At 49.9% G+C, this 13673-nt stretch overlaps 3 protein-coding genes across 7 annotated transcripts in view; 2 read left to right on the forward strand and 1 right to left on the reverse strand.

The window, feature by feature from the left end:
- The window catches only part of ARIH2 (ariadne RBR E3 ubiquitin protein ligase 2), a 64452-nt gene extending 63979 nt beyond the window's left edge, over positions 1-473 (reverse strand). Inside the window, exon 1 of one of the 5 annotated variants that reach the window (XM_063661151.1) lies at positions 307-473. The gene's annotated coding sequence lies outside the window, so the exon portion shown is untranslated. The remainder of the gene's footprint in view (positions 1-306) is intronic. The other 4 variants (XM_054481729.1, XM_063661149.1, XM_063661150.1 and 1 more) reach the window with 4 other exon arrangements.
- On the forward strand, positions 34-1041 carry LOC129033351 (uncharacterized protein ARIH2OS-like). The gene is given in 2 exon segments (XM_054481749.1): positions 34-761; positions 763-1041. Coding segments are annotated over 2 exon segments (885 nt in total). The 5' UTR covers positions 34-155.
- Positions 1042-3361: 2320 nt separating this feature from the next.
- The window catches only part of SLC25A20 (solute carrier family 25 member 20), a 53806-nt gene continuing 43494 nt past the window's right edge, over positions 3362-13673 (forward strand). The window contains exon 1 of the mRNA XM_063661159.1: positions 3362-3454. The gene's annotated coding sequence lies outside the window, so the exon portion shown is untranslated. The remainder of the gene's footprint in view (positions 3455-13673) is intronic.

Below are 13673 nucleotides of genomic sequence, written 5' to 3' on the forward strand. Positions count from 1 at the left end.
CGGCGCGTTTCCCCGCCGCGCCAGACAGGGAGGGCCTAGATGTGCCGGTGCCGGTTGGTCAGAGGCGGTGGCCTCTGACCTTTCCGCGAGCTGAGAAAGCGGCGGGAGGAAAAAAGGCAGACACACGCTGGGCGCCCGGCCGCTGACGGCAGGTAATGCTCGAACAATGCACCGGCGACGGGGAGCGCCCGGGCCTCCCGGGCGACGGCGAAGGCGGAGTCCCGGCCCGGCCAGGGAGGCGCGCGGAGAGGCCCCCCCAGCGGCCCGCCAAGGTAAACAAGGCCGTGACGTGCGCCGCGCACTTACCGGGAGCTGCGGCCTCGCGGCCGCTGAGCCCGAACAAGCCAGACCGGGTCAGGCCGGGCCAGAGGGACCGGATTGGGGCGAAGCGGCAGCAGAGGCGGCGGGCCGACGCCGGTCAAGCCCGCGCTGCTTCCTCCAGAAGAGTCGTCCCCGCAGCTCCGGAAGTGTTTGGCGCCGTTGCGTCACTTCCGGATCGGGGTCGACCCACGGTCGCTCGGGTCGCGACAGGCTCCCGGCTAGAGGGCCTGTTTAGCGCCGCCTCCTTGAAACTTAGCGCTCTGACCCAGAGTCTGACCAGGGTACGGCAGGCGCCGACCGCGTCTGCAGTCACCATTCGCCTACCAGCGTCTCCCGTCGAGATGTTTTTAACCAGCGCGTTTCTCACCGGCTTCTCATTTCACTGTTTGTACTCCGGGATCGGGCACGGAGAAGACATCCTGGCGTCAGTGGAGCAGATAAAGAACCATTGTTTCTCGGCCGCTATCTGGTCAGAGGGGAGCTGGGCCGGGAATTTCTGCCTACATCCCGAGGCGGTCGCTAGGTGGCCCCAGAGCCGCAACCACACCAGGCTTTCACTTCCCCTACCGAGGCCTCGTTCGCCGCCCAGTTCGCCGACTTACGGTCACCGTGCCAGATTGCATCTTAACTGCCTTGCTTGCAGTTTCTTTTCACAGTATAGGAGTTGTCATCATGACTTCCAGTTACCTTCTGGGACTGGTTGTCAAATGGTGTGGCTAGAGACGGAGGCTCACTCAGATTGTTGCTGCACCACAATGGAAATGCCAGTATGAAGCCGCGGATGTTAGAAAGGCTCCAGGGTGTGCAATTCCATAGACAACAAATCAAATCATTTCCAACCATACTGGAGTCGCGTATATACATATTCAAGACACCTGTGCTGGCCGCTCGCTGTGGCTCATGCCTGTAATCCCTGCACTTTGGGAAGCCGAGGTGGGAGGATCGCTTGAGCCCAAGAATTTGATGTAGTGAGACACCCCTCCTTTCTACAAAAAAATTAAAAATTAGCTGGGCGAGGTGGCACACGCCTGTGCGTTCCAGCTGCTCAGGGGGCTGAGGTGATATAGGATCGCTTGAGCCGAGGAGGTCGAGGCTGCAGAGCGCCGAGATCGCACCACTGCAGTCCAGCATCAGTGATAGGAGACCCTGTCTCAAAACAACAATAACAAACCATACAATGTAGAAAGCCATTAAAAATCATGCCGGGTGGCCGGGCGCCGTGGCTCACGCCTGTAATCCCAGCACTTTGGGAGGCCGGAGCGGGCAGATCACGAGGTCAGGAATTCGAGACTAGCCTGACCAGCATGGTGAAACCCCGTCTCTACTAAAAATTTAAAAAATTTGCCAGGTGTGATGGTGGGCGCTTGTAGTCCCAGCTACTCGGGAGGCTGAGGCAGGAGAATTGCTTGAACCTGGCAGGCGGAGGTTGCAGCGAGCCGAGATCGCACCACTGCACTCCAGCCTGGGCGACAGAGCGAGACTCTGTCTCAAGAAACAACAACAACAAAAAAACTTGTCGGGTGGACTGCTCTGCCTATGGAGTAGCAATTCCTTTTGTTTTTTTTTTTTTGAGATAGAGTCTCGCTCTGTCGCCCAGGCTGGAGTGCAGTGAGAGAGCCGCTATCTCGGCTCACTGCAACCTCCGCTTCCCGGGTTCAAGTGATTCTCCTGCCTCAGTCTCCCGAGTAGCTGGGACTACAGGCGCGCACCACCGAGCCCAGCTAACTTTTTTTTTTTTTTTTGACGGAGTCTCGCTCTGTTGCCCAGGCTGGAGTGCAGTGGCGCTATCTAGGCTCACTGCAAGCTCCACCTCCCGGGTTCACGCCATTCTCCTGCCTCAGCTTCCCGAGTAGCTGGGACTACAGGCGCCCGCCACCATGCCTATTTTTTTTTTTTTTTTTTTTTTTTTTTTGTATTTTTAGTAGAGACGGGGTTTCACCGTGTTAGCCAGGATGGTAATTTTTGTATTTTTAGTAGAGACAGGGTTTCACCATGTTGGCCAGGATGGTCTGGATCTCTTGACCCCTTGATCCGCCCACCTCGGCCTCCCAGAGTGCTGGGATTACAGGCGTGAGCCACTGCTCCTGGCCTCCTTTGTTTCTTTACTTCTCTAATAAACTTGCTTTCACTTTACCAAAAAAAATAAAATAAATCATACTGAGTGGCAGGGCATGGTGGCTCAAGCCTGTAATCCCAGCACTTTGGGAAGCCAAGGTGAGAGGATCGCTTGAGCCCAGGAGTTGGAGACCAGCCTGGGCAACATAGTGAGATTCCATATCTACAAAAAAAAAAAAAAATGTTTTGGCCAGGTGTGGTGGCTCACGCCTGTAATCCCAGCACTTTGGGAGGCCGAGGCAGGTGGATCACTTGAGCCTAGGAGACCAGCCTGAGCAACATGGTGAAACCCTGTCTCTACAAAAAATACAAGTTAGCTGGATGTGCTTATAGCTCCACCTACTTGGGAGGCTGAGGTGGGAGGATCACTTAAGACCCAGGATGTGGAGGCTGTAGTGAGCAAGAGATTGGGCTACTTCACTCCAGCCTGGGGGACAGAGCCAGAACCTGTCTTCAAAAAAAGAAAAAAAAAAATGCTGTACTAAGGCACCTATTGACAAGGAAAGGTATTTGTGATATACTCAAGTGATAAGAATAGGATAGGGGCCGGGTGTGGTGGCTCACACCTGTAATCCCAGCACTTTGGGAGGTGGAGGCAGGTGGATCACCTGAGGTCAGGAGTTCCAGACCAGCCTGACCAACATGGCAAAACCCTGTCTCTACTAAAAAATACAAAAATTAGCCGGGCATGGTGGTGCGTGCCTGTAATTCCAGCTACTCGGGAGGCTGAGGCAGGGAGAATCACTTGAACCCGAGAGGTGGAGGTTGCAGCGAGCTGAGATTGCACCACCGCACTCTAGCCTGGGCAACACAGTAGCTCCGTCTCAAAAAAGAAAAAATAAATAAAATATGAATGCATATAAAATATACAAAGTCTCTCATGGTTTCTTTGGGACAGGAATCCAGACAAGCCACAATGGGAAGGTTTATCTCAGCTCCACAGCTGAGGGGGCCTCAGCAAGAAGACCCAAAGACTGGGGAGTGGAATCACAGGCAAAGTTATTTACTCATACTTCTGGTGAGTGATGTCAGCTGGAGGCCTAGCTGGGGCTGTCAGCCAGAATATACACATGCATGATCTCTCCATGTGGCCTGTGCTTCCTGGTAATATGGTGACTGGATTTGAAGGGCAAATGTCTTTTTTTTTTTTTTTTTTTTTGAGACAGAGTATCACTCTATCGCCCAGGCTGGAGTGCAGTGGCATGATCTCAACTCACTGCAACCTCCTGGGTTCAAGTGATTCTTGTGCCTCAGCCTCCATAGTAGCTGAGATGTCAGGATGACAGGCGTGCGCCGCCATGTTCAGCTATTTTTTCTATTTCTTTTTCTTTGAGATGGAGTTTTGCTCTTGTTGCCCAGGCTGGAGTACAATGGCGTGATCTCGGCTCACCACAACCTCCACCTCCCGGATTCAAACGATTCTCCCTGCTCAGCCTCCCGAGTAGCTGCACCACCACACCTGGGTAATTTTTTTTTTTTTTTTTTGGAGATGGAGTCTTGCTCTGTCGCCCAGGCTGGAGTGCAGTGGCGTGATCTCGGCTCACTGCAAGCTCCGCCTCCTGGGTTCACACCATTCTCCTGCCTCAGCCTCCCGAGTAGCTGGGACTACAGGCACCTGCCACCACGCCCAGCTAATTTTTTGTATTTTTAGTAGAGACGGGGTTTCACCGTGTTAGCCAGGATGGTCTCGATCTCCTGACCTCGTGATCCACCCGCCTCGGCCTCCCAAAGTGCTGAGATAACAGGCGTGAGCCACTGTGCCCAGCCTAATTTTGTATTTTTAGTACAGACGGGGTTTCTCCATGTTGGTCAGGCTGGTCTTGAACTCCTGACCTCAAGCAATCTGCCTGCCTCGGCCTCCCGAAGTGCTGGTACTACAGATGTGAGCCACCACGCCCAGCCAATTTTTGTATTTTTAGTAGAAATGGGGTTTCACTGCCAGGCGCGGTGGCTCATACCTGTAATCCCAGCACTTTGGGAGGCCGAGGCAGGCGGATTGCCTGAGGTCGTGAGTTCGAAACCAGCCTGCCCAACATGGTGAAACTCCGTCTCTCCTAAAAAATACAAAAATTAGCCAGGCTTGGTGGTGGGCACCTGTAATCCCAGCTACTCGGGAGGCTGAGGCAGGAGAATTGCTTGAACCTGGGAGGTGGAGGTTGCAGTGAGCCAAGATCACGCCACTCGTGCCACTGCACTCCAGCCTGGGCGACAGAGTGAGACTCTGTCTCGAGAAAAAAGAAAAAAAAAAAAGAAATGGGGTTTCACCATGTTGGCCAGGCTGGTCTCGAACCCCTGGTCTCTAGTGATTTGCCTGTCTCAGCTTCCCAAAATTCTGGGATAACAGGTGTGAGCCACTCTGCCTGGCCAAGGGCAAGGGTCTTAAGAGAGTGAGAGCCATGTTCTAATAGGAGATGCAGAAATTAGTAGAATAATTCAACAATAAGTGTCAAATTACCACTGTGAGTGCACTGGATGGAAATATAAGAAAAATAAAAATAAAAATTATCACCGTGAGCCAGGCATGGTGGTTCATGCCTGTAATCCCAGCACTTTGGGAGGCCAAGGTGGGCGGATCACGAGGTCAGGAGATCAAGACCATCCTGGCTAATACCGTGAAAACCCGTCTCTACTACAAATACAAAAAAAAAAAAATTGGCCCGGCGTAGTGGCAGGCACCAGCTACTCGGGAGGCTGAGGCAGGAGAATGGCATGAACCTGGGAGGCGGAGCTTGCAGTGAGCCGAGATCACGCCACTGCACTCTAGCCTGGGCAACAGGGTGAGACTTCATCTCAAAAAAAAAAAAAAATTATCACCGTGAGGAGTGCTGCATAGGAGAGTTGGTAGACTCAATCCTCAGCCTCTCTTCCATCTACACTCCTTCCCCAGTGATCTCATTCAACCTCTTTGCCTTAGGACCTCTCATACACTGACTTCCAGGTTTTCATTTCTAATCCTACCAAATTTCCTATACCTCACACTTAGTATATGCAATTGTCCATTCAATACCTCCATTTGGATATCATATCGGCACTCAAATTTAACATGTCTTAAATAAAACAAAGTTCTCAAATTTACCTCCAAACCTGCCACTCCCCCAATATTTCCCAGCTCAATACCACTCCATTTACTCAGGCCAAAAATTCACAAATTTGGCCAGGCATGGTGGCTCACACCTGTAATCCCAGCACTTTGGGAGGCCGAGGTGGGCAGATCACCTGAGGTCAGGAGTTCAAGACCAGCCTGGCCAAGATAGCAAAACCCTGTCTCTACTAAAAATACAAAAATTAACTGGGCATGGTGGCGGGCACCTGTAATCCCAGCTACTCAGGAGGCTGAGGCAGGAGAATTGCTTGAACCCAGGAGGTTGCAGTGAACCAAGATTGCGCCACTGCACTCCAGCCTGGGCAACAGAGCAAGACTCCGTCTCAAAAAAAAAAGAAAGAAAGAAAACACATCACAAGTTTTCCATGAGTTTTCCTCTTCCAAATTTCACATTCAGTCCACAAGCAATTCCCATGAGCTATACCTGTGAGATATGTCCTGACTTTAGCACTTACCACTACCTGCAGCTCTAGTCCAAGCCACCCTCAATGTGTCTTTGGATGTGAGCAGTAGTCCCTTAACTAGTCACCCTGCTTTAAAATATTTTTTACTTTTGTAGAGACAGGATCTCACTCTGTCACCCATGTTGGAGTACAGTACATTTTATTATTTATTTATTTATTTATTTTTATTTTTCGAGGCAGAATTTTGCTCTTGCCGCCCAGGCTGGAGTGCAATGGTACAATCTCGACTCACTGCAACCTCCACCTCCCGGGTTCAGGCGATTCTCCTGCCTCATTCTCCTGAGTAGCTGGGACTACAGGCATGCACCCCCATGCCTGGCTAATTTTGTATTTTTAGTAGAGATGGTGTTTTGCCATGTTTGCCAGGCTGGTCTCAAACTCCTGACCTCAGGTAATCTTCCCACCTTGGCCTCATAAAGTGCTGGGATTACAGGCGTGAGCGACCGTGCCCGGACCAGTACATTTTATTTTTATTCTTTTTCTTTTTTAAAAAAAGGTTTATTTTTTTGAAGATAGAAGGTGGGATTTTTCCTTTTTTTTTTTTTGAGACAGAGTCTCGCTCTGTTGCCCAGGCTGGAGTGCAATGGCGTGATCTTGGCTCACCGCAGCCTCTGCCTCACAGGTTCAAGCGATTCTCCTGCCTCAGCCTCCTAAATTGCTGGGATTACAGGCGCCTGCCACCACGCTTGGCTAATTTTTGTTATTTTTAGTAGAGATGGGTTTTCACCATGTTGGCCAGGCTGGTCTGGAACTCCCGACCTCAGGTGATCCACCCACCTCAGCCTCCCAAAGTGCTGGGATTATGGGTGTGAGCCACCTCAGGAGATCAAGACCAGCCTGGCCAACATGGCGAAACCCCGTCTCTACTAAAAATACAAAATTAGCTGGGTGTGGTGGCACATGCCTGTAATCCCAGCTACTCGGGAAGCTGAGGCAGGAGAATCGCTTGAACCCGGGAGGCGGAGGTTGCACATGGTGAAACCCCTTCTCTACTAAAAATACAAAAATTAGTTGCCACTGCACTCCAGCCTGGCGACAGAGCAAGACTCCGTCTCAGAAAAAAAAAAAAAAAATTTCTTAGACAATCTCATACAAAAAAAAAAAAATTAGCCAGGCATGGTGGCAGGCGCCTGTAGTCCCAGCAACTTGGGAGGCTGAGGCAGCAGAATGGCGTGAACCCGAGAGGTGGAGTTTGCAGGGAGCCGAGATTGTGCCACTGCACTCCAGCCTGGGCGTCAGAGTGAGACCCCATCTCAAAAAAAAAAAAAAAAAAAAACCCGTAGATTCAGTTTGATGTTTTGTTTTGTTTTGTTTTTTGTATTTTGTTTTGGCAATGGAGTGTCACTCTGTTGCCCGGACTGGAGTGCAATGGCACAGTCACGACTCACTACAACCTCAACATCCTGGGCTCAAGGGCTCCTCCCACCTCAGCCTCATGAGTATCTGGGACCACAGACATGCACAACCATGCCAGGTTAATTTTTTTTTTTTTTTCCTTTTGAGACAGGGTTTGGGTCTTGTTTCCCAGGCTGGAGTGCAATGGTGCGATCCTGGCTCACTGCAACCTCCGCCTCCCATTTTCAAAGGATTCTCCTGCCTCAGCCTCCTGAGCAGCTGGGATTACAGGCATCCGCCATCACGCACAGCTAATTTTTGTATTTTTTAGTAGAGACAAGGTTTCACCATGTTAGCCAGGCTTTTCTTGAACTCCTGACCTCAGGTGATCCGCCCGCCTCAGCCTCCCAAAGTGCTGGGATTACAGGCGTGAGCTACCACTCCTGGCCAATTTTTTTTTTTTTTTTTTTTTTTTTTTTGTAGAGACGAGGTCTCACTATGTTGTCCAGGCTGGTCTCGAACTCCTAGTCTCAGGCTATCCTCCCGCCTTGGCCTCCCAATGTGCTGGGATTACAGGGGATGAGCCACCACACCTGGCCATGTTTCTTTTTTTTTTATTGTTTTTATTTTTGTAGAGACAGGATCTCACACTCCCATCCAGGCTAGAGGACAGTGACATTTTATTTTTTATTCTTTTTGTTCTTTAAAAATTAATGTTTTCTGGGCTTGGCACAGTGGCTCACGCCTGTAATCCCAGCACTTTGGGAAGCTGAGGCAGGCAGATCACAAGGTCAGGAGTTTGAGAGCAGCCTGGCCAACATGGTGAAACCCCGTCTCTACTAAAAATACAAAAATTAGCCTGGCGTAGTGGCACCCGTCTGTAATCCCAGCTACTCGCGAGACTGAGGAAGGAGAATTGCTTGAACCCAGAAGGCGGAGGTTGCGGTAAGCCAAGATCTGGCCATTGCACTCCAGCCTGGGCAACAGGAGCAAGACATCGTCTCAAAAAAGAAAAAAAAAATTAATGTGTTTTTCAAATAAGAAAGTGGAGGAGGCTGGGCACAGTGGCTCACACCTGTAATCCCAGCACTTTGGGAGGCTGAGGCGGGCGGATCAGGAGGTCAAGAGTTGGAGACCAGCCTGGCTGACATGGTGAAACCCGTCTCTACTACAAATACAAAAAGTAGCTGGGCACAGTGGCGAGCGCCTGTAATCCCAGCTACTTGGGAGGCTGAGGCAGGAGAATCCTGTGAACCCGGGAGGCGGAGGTTGCAGTGAGCCCAGATCTCGCCATTGCACTCCAGCCTGGGTGACAGGGCGAGACTCTGTCTCAAAAAAAAAAAAAAGAAAAAAAAAGAAAAAGAAAGTGGAAGCTTGGCCAGGTGCAGTGGCTCATGCCTGTAATCCCAGCACTCTGGAGGACATGAGTGGATCATGAGGTCAGGAGATCGAGACCATCCTGGCTAACATGGTGAAACCTTGTCTCTATTAAAATACAAAAAATTAGCTGGGCGTGGTGGCAGGCACCTGTAGTCCCAGCTACTCGGGAGGCTGAGGCAGAAGAATCACTTGAACCCGGGAGGCGGAGGTTGCAATGAGCCGCGACTGCGCCACTGCACTCCAGCCTGGGCTACAGAGCAAGACTCCGTCTCAAAAAATAAAAATAAAAAAGAAAGTGGAGGCGGGGCCCAGTGGCTCATGCCTGTAATCCTAGCACTTTGGAAGGCTGAGGCGGTTGGATCACTTGAGGCCAGGAGTTTGAGACCAGCCTGGCCAAGATAGTGAAACCCTATTTCTACAAAATACAAAAATTAGCTGGATTTGGTGGTGCATGCCTGTAGTCCCAGCTACTCAGGAGGCTGAGGCAGGAGAATCGCTTGAACCCAGGAACTGGAGGTTGCAGTGAGCCAAGATCACGCCACTGCACTCAGCCTGGGTGTTGGAGTGAGATTCTAAGGAAAAAAAAAAAAAAGTTGCCAGGCACGGTGGCTCACGCAGAGGTTGCAGTGAGCTGAGATCACGCCACCGCACTCCAGCCTGGGCAACAGAGCCAGACTCCGTCTCAAAAAAAAAAAAAAAAAGCCTTTTTTTTTTTTTTTTTTTAAGATGTGAGGGGGTCTTGCCATGTTTCCCAGACTGGTCTTTAACTTGAGAATTGCTCAAGCAATTCTCCCATCTTAGGATCCCAAAGTGCTGGAATTATAGGCCTGAGCCACCATGCCCTTCCCACATATAGCAAACTTTAACATCAAAGATCATAAAGATAACTACAGTTTTCAGATTTCACAAATTTATTTGCTTGCCATGTCTTCTTTCTTGGTTTTGTTTTTTACTTTTTAATTTTTATGTGTTTTTTTTTCACCTTGGCCTCCCAAGGAGCTGGGATTACAGGTGTGAGTCACCATGCCCAGCCATGTATAGCAAACTTCCTACTTTTTTTTGTTTTGTTTTGTTTTGTTTTTGAGACGGAGTCTTGCTCTGTCCCCCCGGCTAGAGTGCAGTGGCGTGATCTGGGCTCACTGCAAGCTCCGCCTCCCGGGTTCACACCATTCTCCCACCTCAGCCTCCCAAGTAGCTGAGACTACAGGCGCCCACCACCATGCCTGGCTAATTTTCTTTTTGTATTTTTAGTAGAGACGGGGTTTCACCATGTTAGCCAGGATGGTCTCGATCTCCTGACCTTGTGATCCACCCGCCTTGGCCGCCCAAAGTGCTGGGATTACAGGCATGAGCCAACTTCCTACATTTCTGTTTGCATAGTTGAGTGATACTGTTTCATCCTCCTGCTTGGATGCTAGTTTGGCTGAGTATGAGGTTCAATTTTTTTTTTTTTTTTTTGAGACAGAATCTCTCTCTGTCACCCAGGCGGGAGTACAGTGGCAAGATCTTGGCTCACTGCAACCTCTGCCTCCTGGGTTCAGGCAATTCTCATACCTCAGCCTCCCGAGTAGCTGGGAGTACAGATGCCTGCCATCACACCTGACTAATTTTTGTATCTTTTTTTTTTTTTCAGAGATGGAGTCTTGATGTTGTTGCCTGGGCTGGAGTGCAATGGCACGATCTTGGCTCAGTGCAACCTCCGCCTCCCAGGTTCTAGAAATTCTGCTGCCTCAGCCTCCCGAGTAGCTAAGATTACAGGTGCCTACCACCACGCCCAGCTAATTTTTGTATTTTTAATAGAGATGGGGTTTCACCATGATGGCCAGGCTGGTCTTGAACGCCTGACCTCAGGTGATCCACCTGCCTCGGCCTCCCAAAGTGGTGGGATTACAGATGTGAGCCACTGCGCCTGGCCAACCCTGTCTCTACTAAAAATACAAAAATCAGCCAGGTGTGGTGGCGGGTGCCTGTAATCCCAGCTACTCACGAGGCTGAGGCAAGAGAATCGCTTGTACCCTGGAGGTGGAGGTTGCAGTGAACCAATATCACACCATTGCATTCCAGCCTGGGCCACAGAGCAAGACTCCACCTCAAAAAAAGTATATATATATATATATAATGTGTTCTGATTCTTTTTTTCTTTTTGAGACAGAGTCTCACTCTGTCAGCGATCTCTGCTCACTGCAACCTCTGCCTCCTGGGTTCAAGCAATTCTTCTGCCTCAGTCTCCCTTGTAGCCAAGATTACAGGCACCCATCACCACACCAGCTAATTTTTTTTTGTATTTTTAGTAGAGATGGGGTTTCACCATGTTGGTCAGGCTGGTCTTGAACTCCTGACCTCAAATTATCTGCCCCTCTTGACCTCACAAATTTCTGGGATTATAGGCGTTAGCCATGGTGCCCGGCCGTGATTATTATTATTATTATTATTGAGACAGAGTCTCACTCTGTGGCCAGGCTGGAGTGCAGTGGCACAATCTCGGCTCACTGCCACCTTCCACTCCCTGGTTCAAGTGATTCTGTTGCCTCAGCTTCCCTAGTATTGGGATTACAGGCACGTGCCACCATGCCCAGCTAATTTTTGTATTTTTAGTAGAGATGGGGTTTCATTATGTTGGCCAGGATGGTCTTGATCTCTCGACCTCATGATCCACTCAGCTTGGCCTCCCAAAGTGCTGGGATTACAGGTGTGAGCCACTGCACCTGGCCCCTCATTCGAATGAGAATGCTTGATTGCCTATTTTTTCCTGTGTGAAGGCATTTATGAAACCCTTTCTAAAAATTTGCTCCAATGCATATAGTTGTATTTTTTTTTTTTTTTTTTTTTTTTTTGAGACGGAGTTTTGCTCTGTCACCTGGGGTGGAGTGCAATGGCGTGGTCTCGGCTCACTGCAACTTCTGCCTCCTGGGTTCAAACGATTCTCCTGCCTCAGCCTCCTGAGCAGTTGGGATTATAGGTACATGCCAGCACGCCTGGCTAATTTTTGTATTTTTAGTAGAGAGAGTGTTTCACCATGGTGGCCAGGCTGGTCTTGAACTCTGACCTCGTGATCCACCTGCCTGGGCCTCCCAAAATGTTGGGATTACAGGTGTGAGCCACTGTGCCCGGCCCATAATTCTTTTCTTTTCTTTTCTTTTTCTTTTTTTTGAGATGGAGTCTCGCTCTGTTGCCCAGGCTTGAATGCAGTGGCATGATCTCGGCTCCCTGCAAGCTCTGCCTCCCGGGTTCTTGCCATTCTCCTGCCTCAGCCTCCCGAGTAGCTGGGACTACAGGCTCCCGCCACCATGCCCAGCTAATTTTTTGTATTTTTAGTAGAGATGGGGTTTCACCGTGTTAGCCAGGATGGTCTTGATCTCCTGACCTCGTGATCCGCCCACCTCCGCCTCCCAGAGTGCTGGGATTACAGGCGTGAACCACTGTGCCTAGCCCCGGCCCCATAATCTTAAATCTTCTTTGACATCCTTTATATTCTTTTTATTTATTTATTTATTTTTATTTATTTTATTTTTTTTTGACACAGAGTCTCACTCTGTTGCCAGGCTGGAGTGCAGTGGCGTGATCTCGGCTAACTGCAAAATCCACCTCCCGGGTTCACGCGATTCTCCTGCCTTAGCCTGCTGAGTAGCTGGGACTTCAAGCACTGTGCCATCACACCTGGCTAATTTTTTGTGTTTTTAGTAGAGAAGGGGTTTCACCGTGTTAGCCAGGATGGTCTCGATCTCCTGACCTCATGATCTGTATGCCTTGGTCTCCCAAAGTGCTGGGATTACAGGCGCGAGCCACTGTGCCTGGCCGCTTTATATCCTATTAATTGACAACTTAAAAATTTTTTTTCTTTAGAATATATCCAGAATCTGGCCACTTCTTTTTTTTTTTTTTTTTTTTTTTGACGGAGTCTTGCTCAGTCACCCAGGCTGGAGTGCAGTGGCACAATCTCAGCTCACTGCAACCTCCGCCTCCCGGGTTCATGCCATTCTCCTGCCTCAGCCTCCCGAGTAGCTGGGACTACAGGTGCCCGCCACGATGCCCGCCACGATGCCCGGCTAATTTTTTTTTTTTTTGTATTTTTAGTAGAGACGGGGTTTCACCATGTTAGCCAGGATGGTCTCGATCTCCTGATGCCCGGCTAATGTTTTTTTTTTTTTTGTATTTTTAGTAGAGACGGGGTTTCACCATGTTAGCCAGGATGGTCTCGATCTCCTGACCTCGAGATCCACCCGCCTCAGCCTCCCAAAGTGCTGGGATTACAGGCGTGAGCCACCGCGCCCGGCCGCATCTGGCCACTTCTTACTACCTCCTCTGTTATGCCTTGGTGCAAGTCAACATCTCTGGCCATGGCTTTTAGCCTCCTTAAGGCTCCTTGTTTCTTCTTGCCCCCTGGAGTCTATTTTCACCCAGCAATCAAAGGGGGATCCTGATAACGATGTCAGACTATGTCGCTCCCCACTCAGTACCCTGCAATGACTTCTACGTCCTTCAGAGGAGAGACAGTGGCAAGATCTCGGTTCACTGCAAGCTCCGCCTCCTGGACTCAAGCAATTCTCCTGCCTTAGACTCTCTAGTAGCTGGGATTACAGGCATAGGCGTCTGCCATCACGGCTGGCAAGTTTTTGTATTTTTAGTAGAGACGGGGTTTGACCATGTTGGTCAAGCTGGTCTTGCACTCCTGACCTCAGGTGATCCACCTGCCTTGGCCTTCCAAAGTGCTGGGATTATAGGCATGAGCCACTGCATCAGGCCTTTAACTTTTTTTTTTTTTTTTTTTTAGAGACAGTGTTTCGCTCTTTTTGCCCAGGCTGGAGTGCAATGGCACGATCTGGGCTCACCGCAATCTCTGCCTCCCGAGTTTAAGTGATTCTCCTGCTTCAGCCTCCCGAGTAGCTGGGATTACAGGCATGCACCACCACGCCCAGCTAATTTTGTATTTTTAGTAGAGACGGGGTTTCTCCATG

This window comes from Pongo pygmaeus, chromosome 2 (genome assembly GCF_028885625.2).
Source record: "Pongo pygmaeus isolate AG05252 chromosome 2, NHGRI_mPonPyg2-v2.0_pri, whole genome shotgun sequence".
In the NCBI taxonomy this organism is placed as follows: Eukaryota; Metazoa; Chordata; class Mammalia; order Primates; family Hominidae; genus Pongo; species Pongo pygmaeus.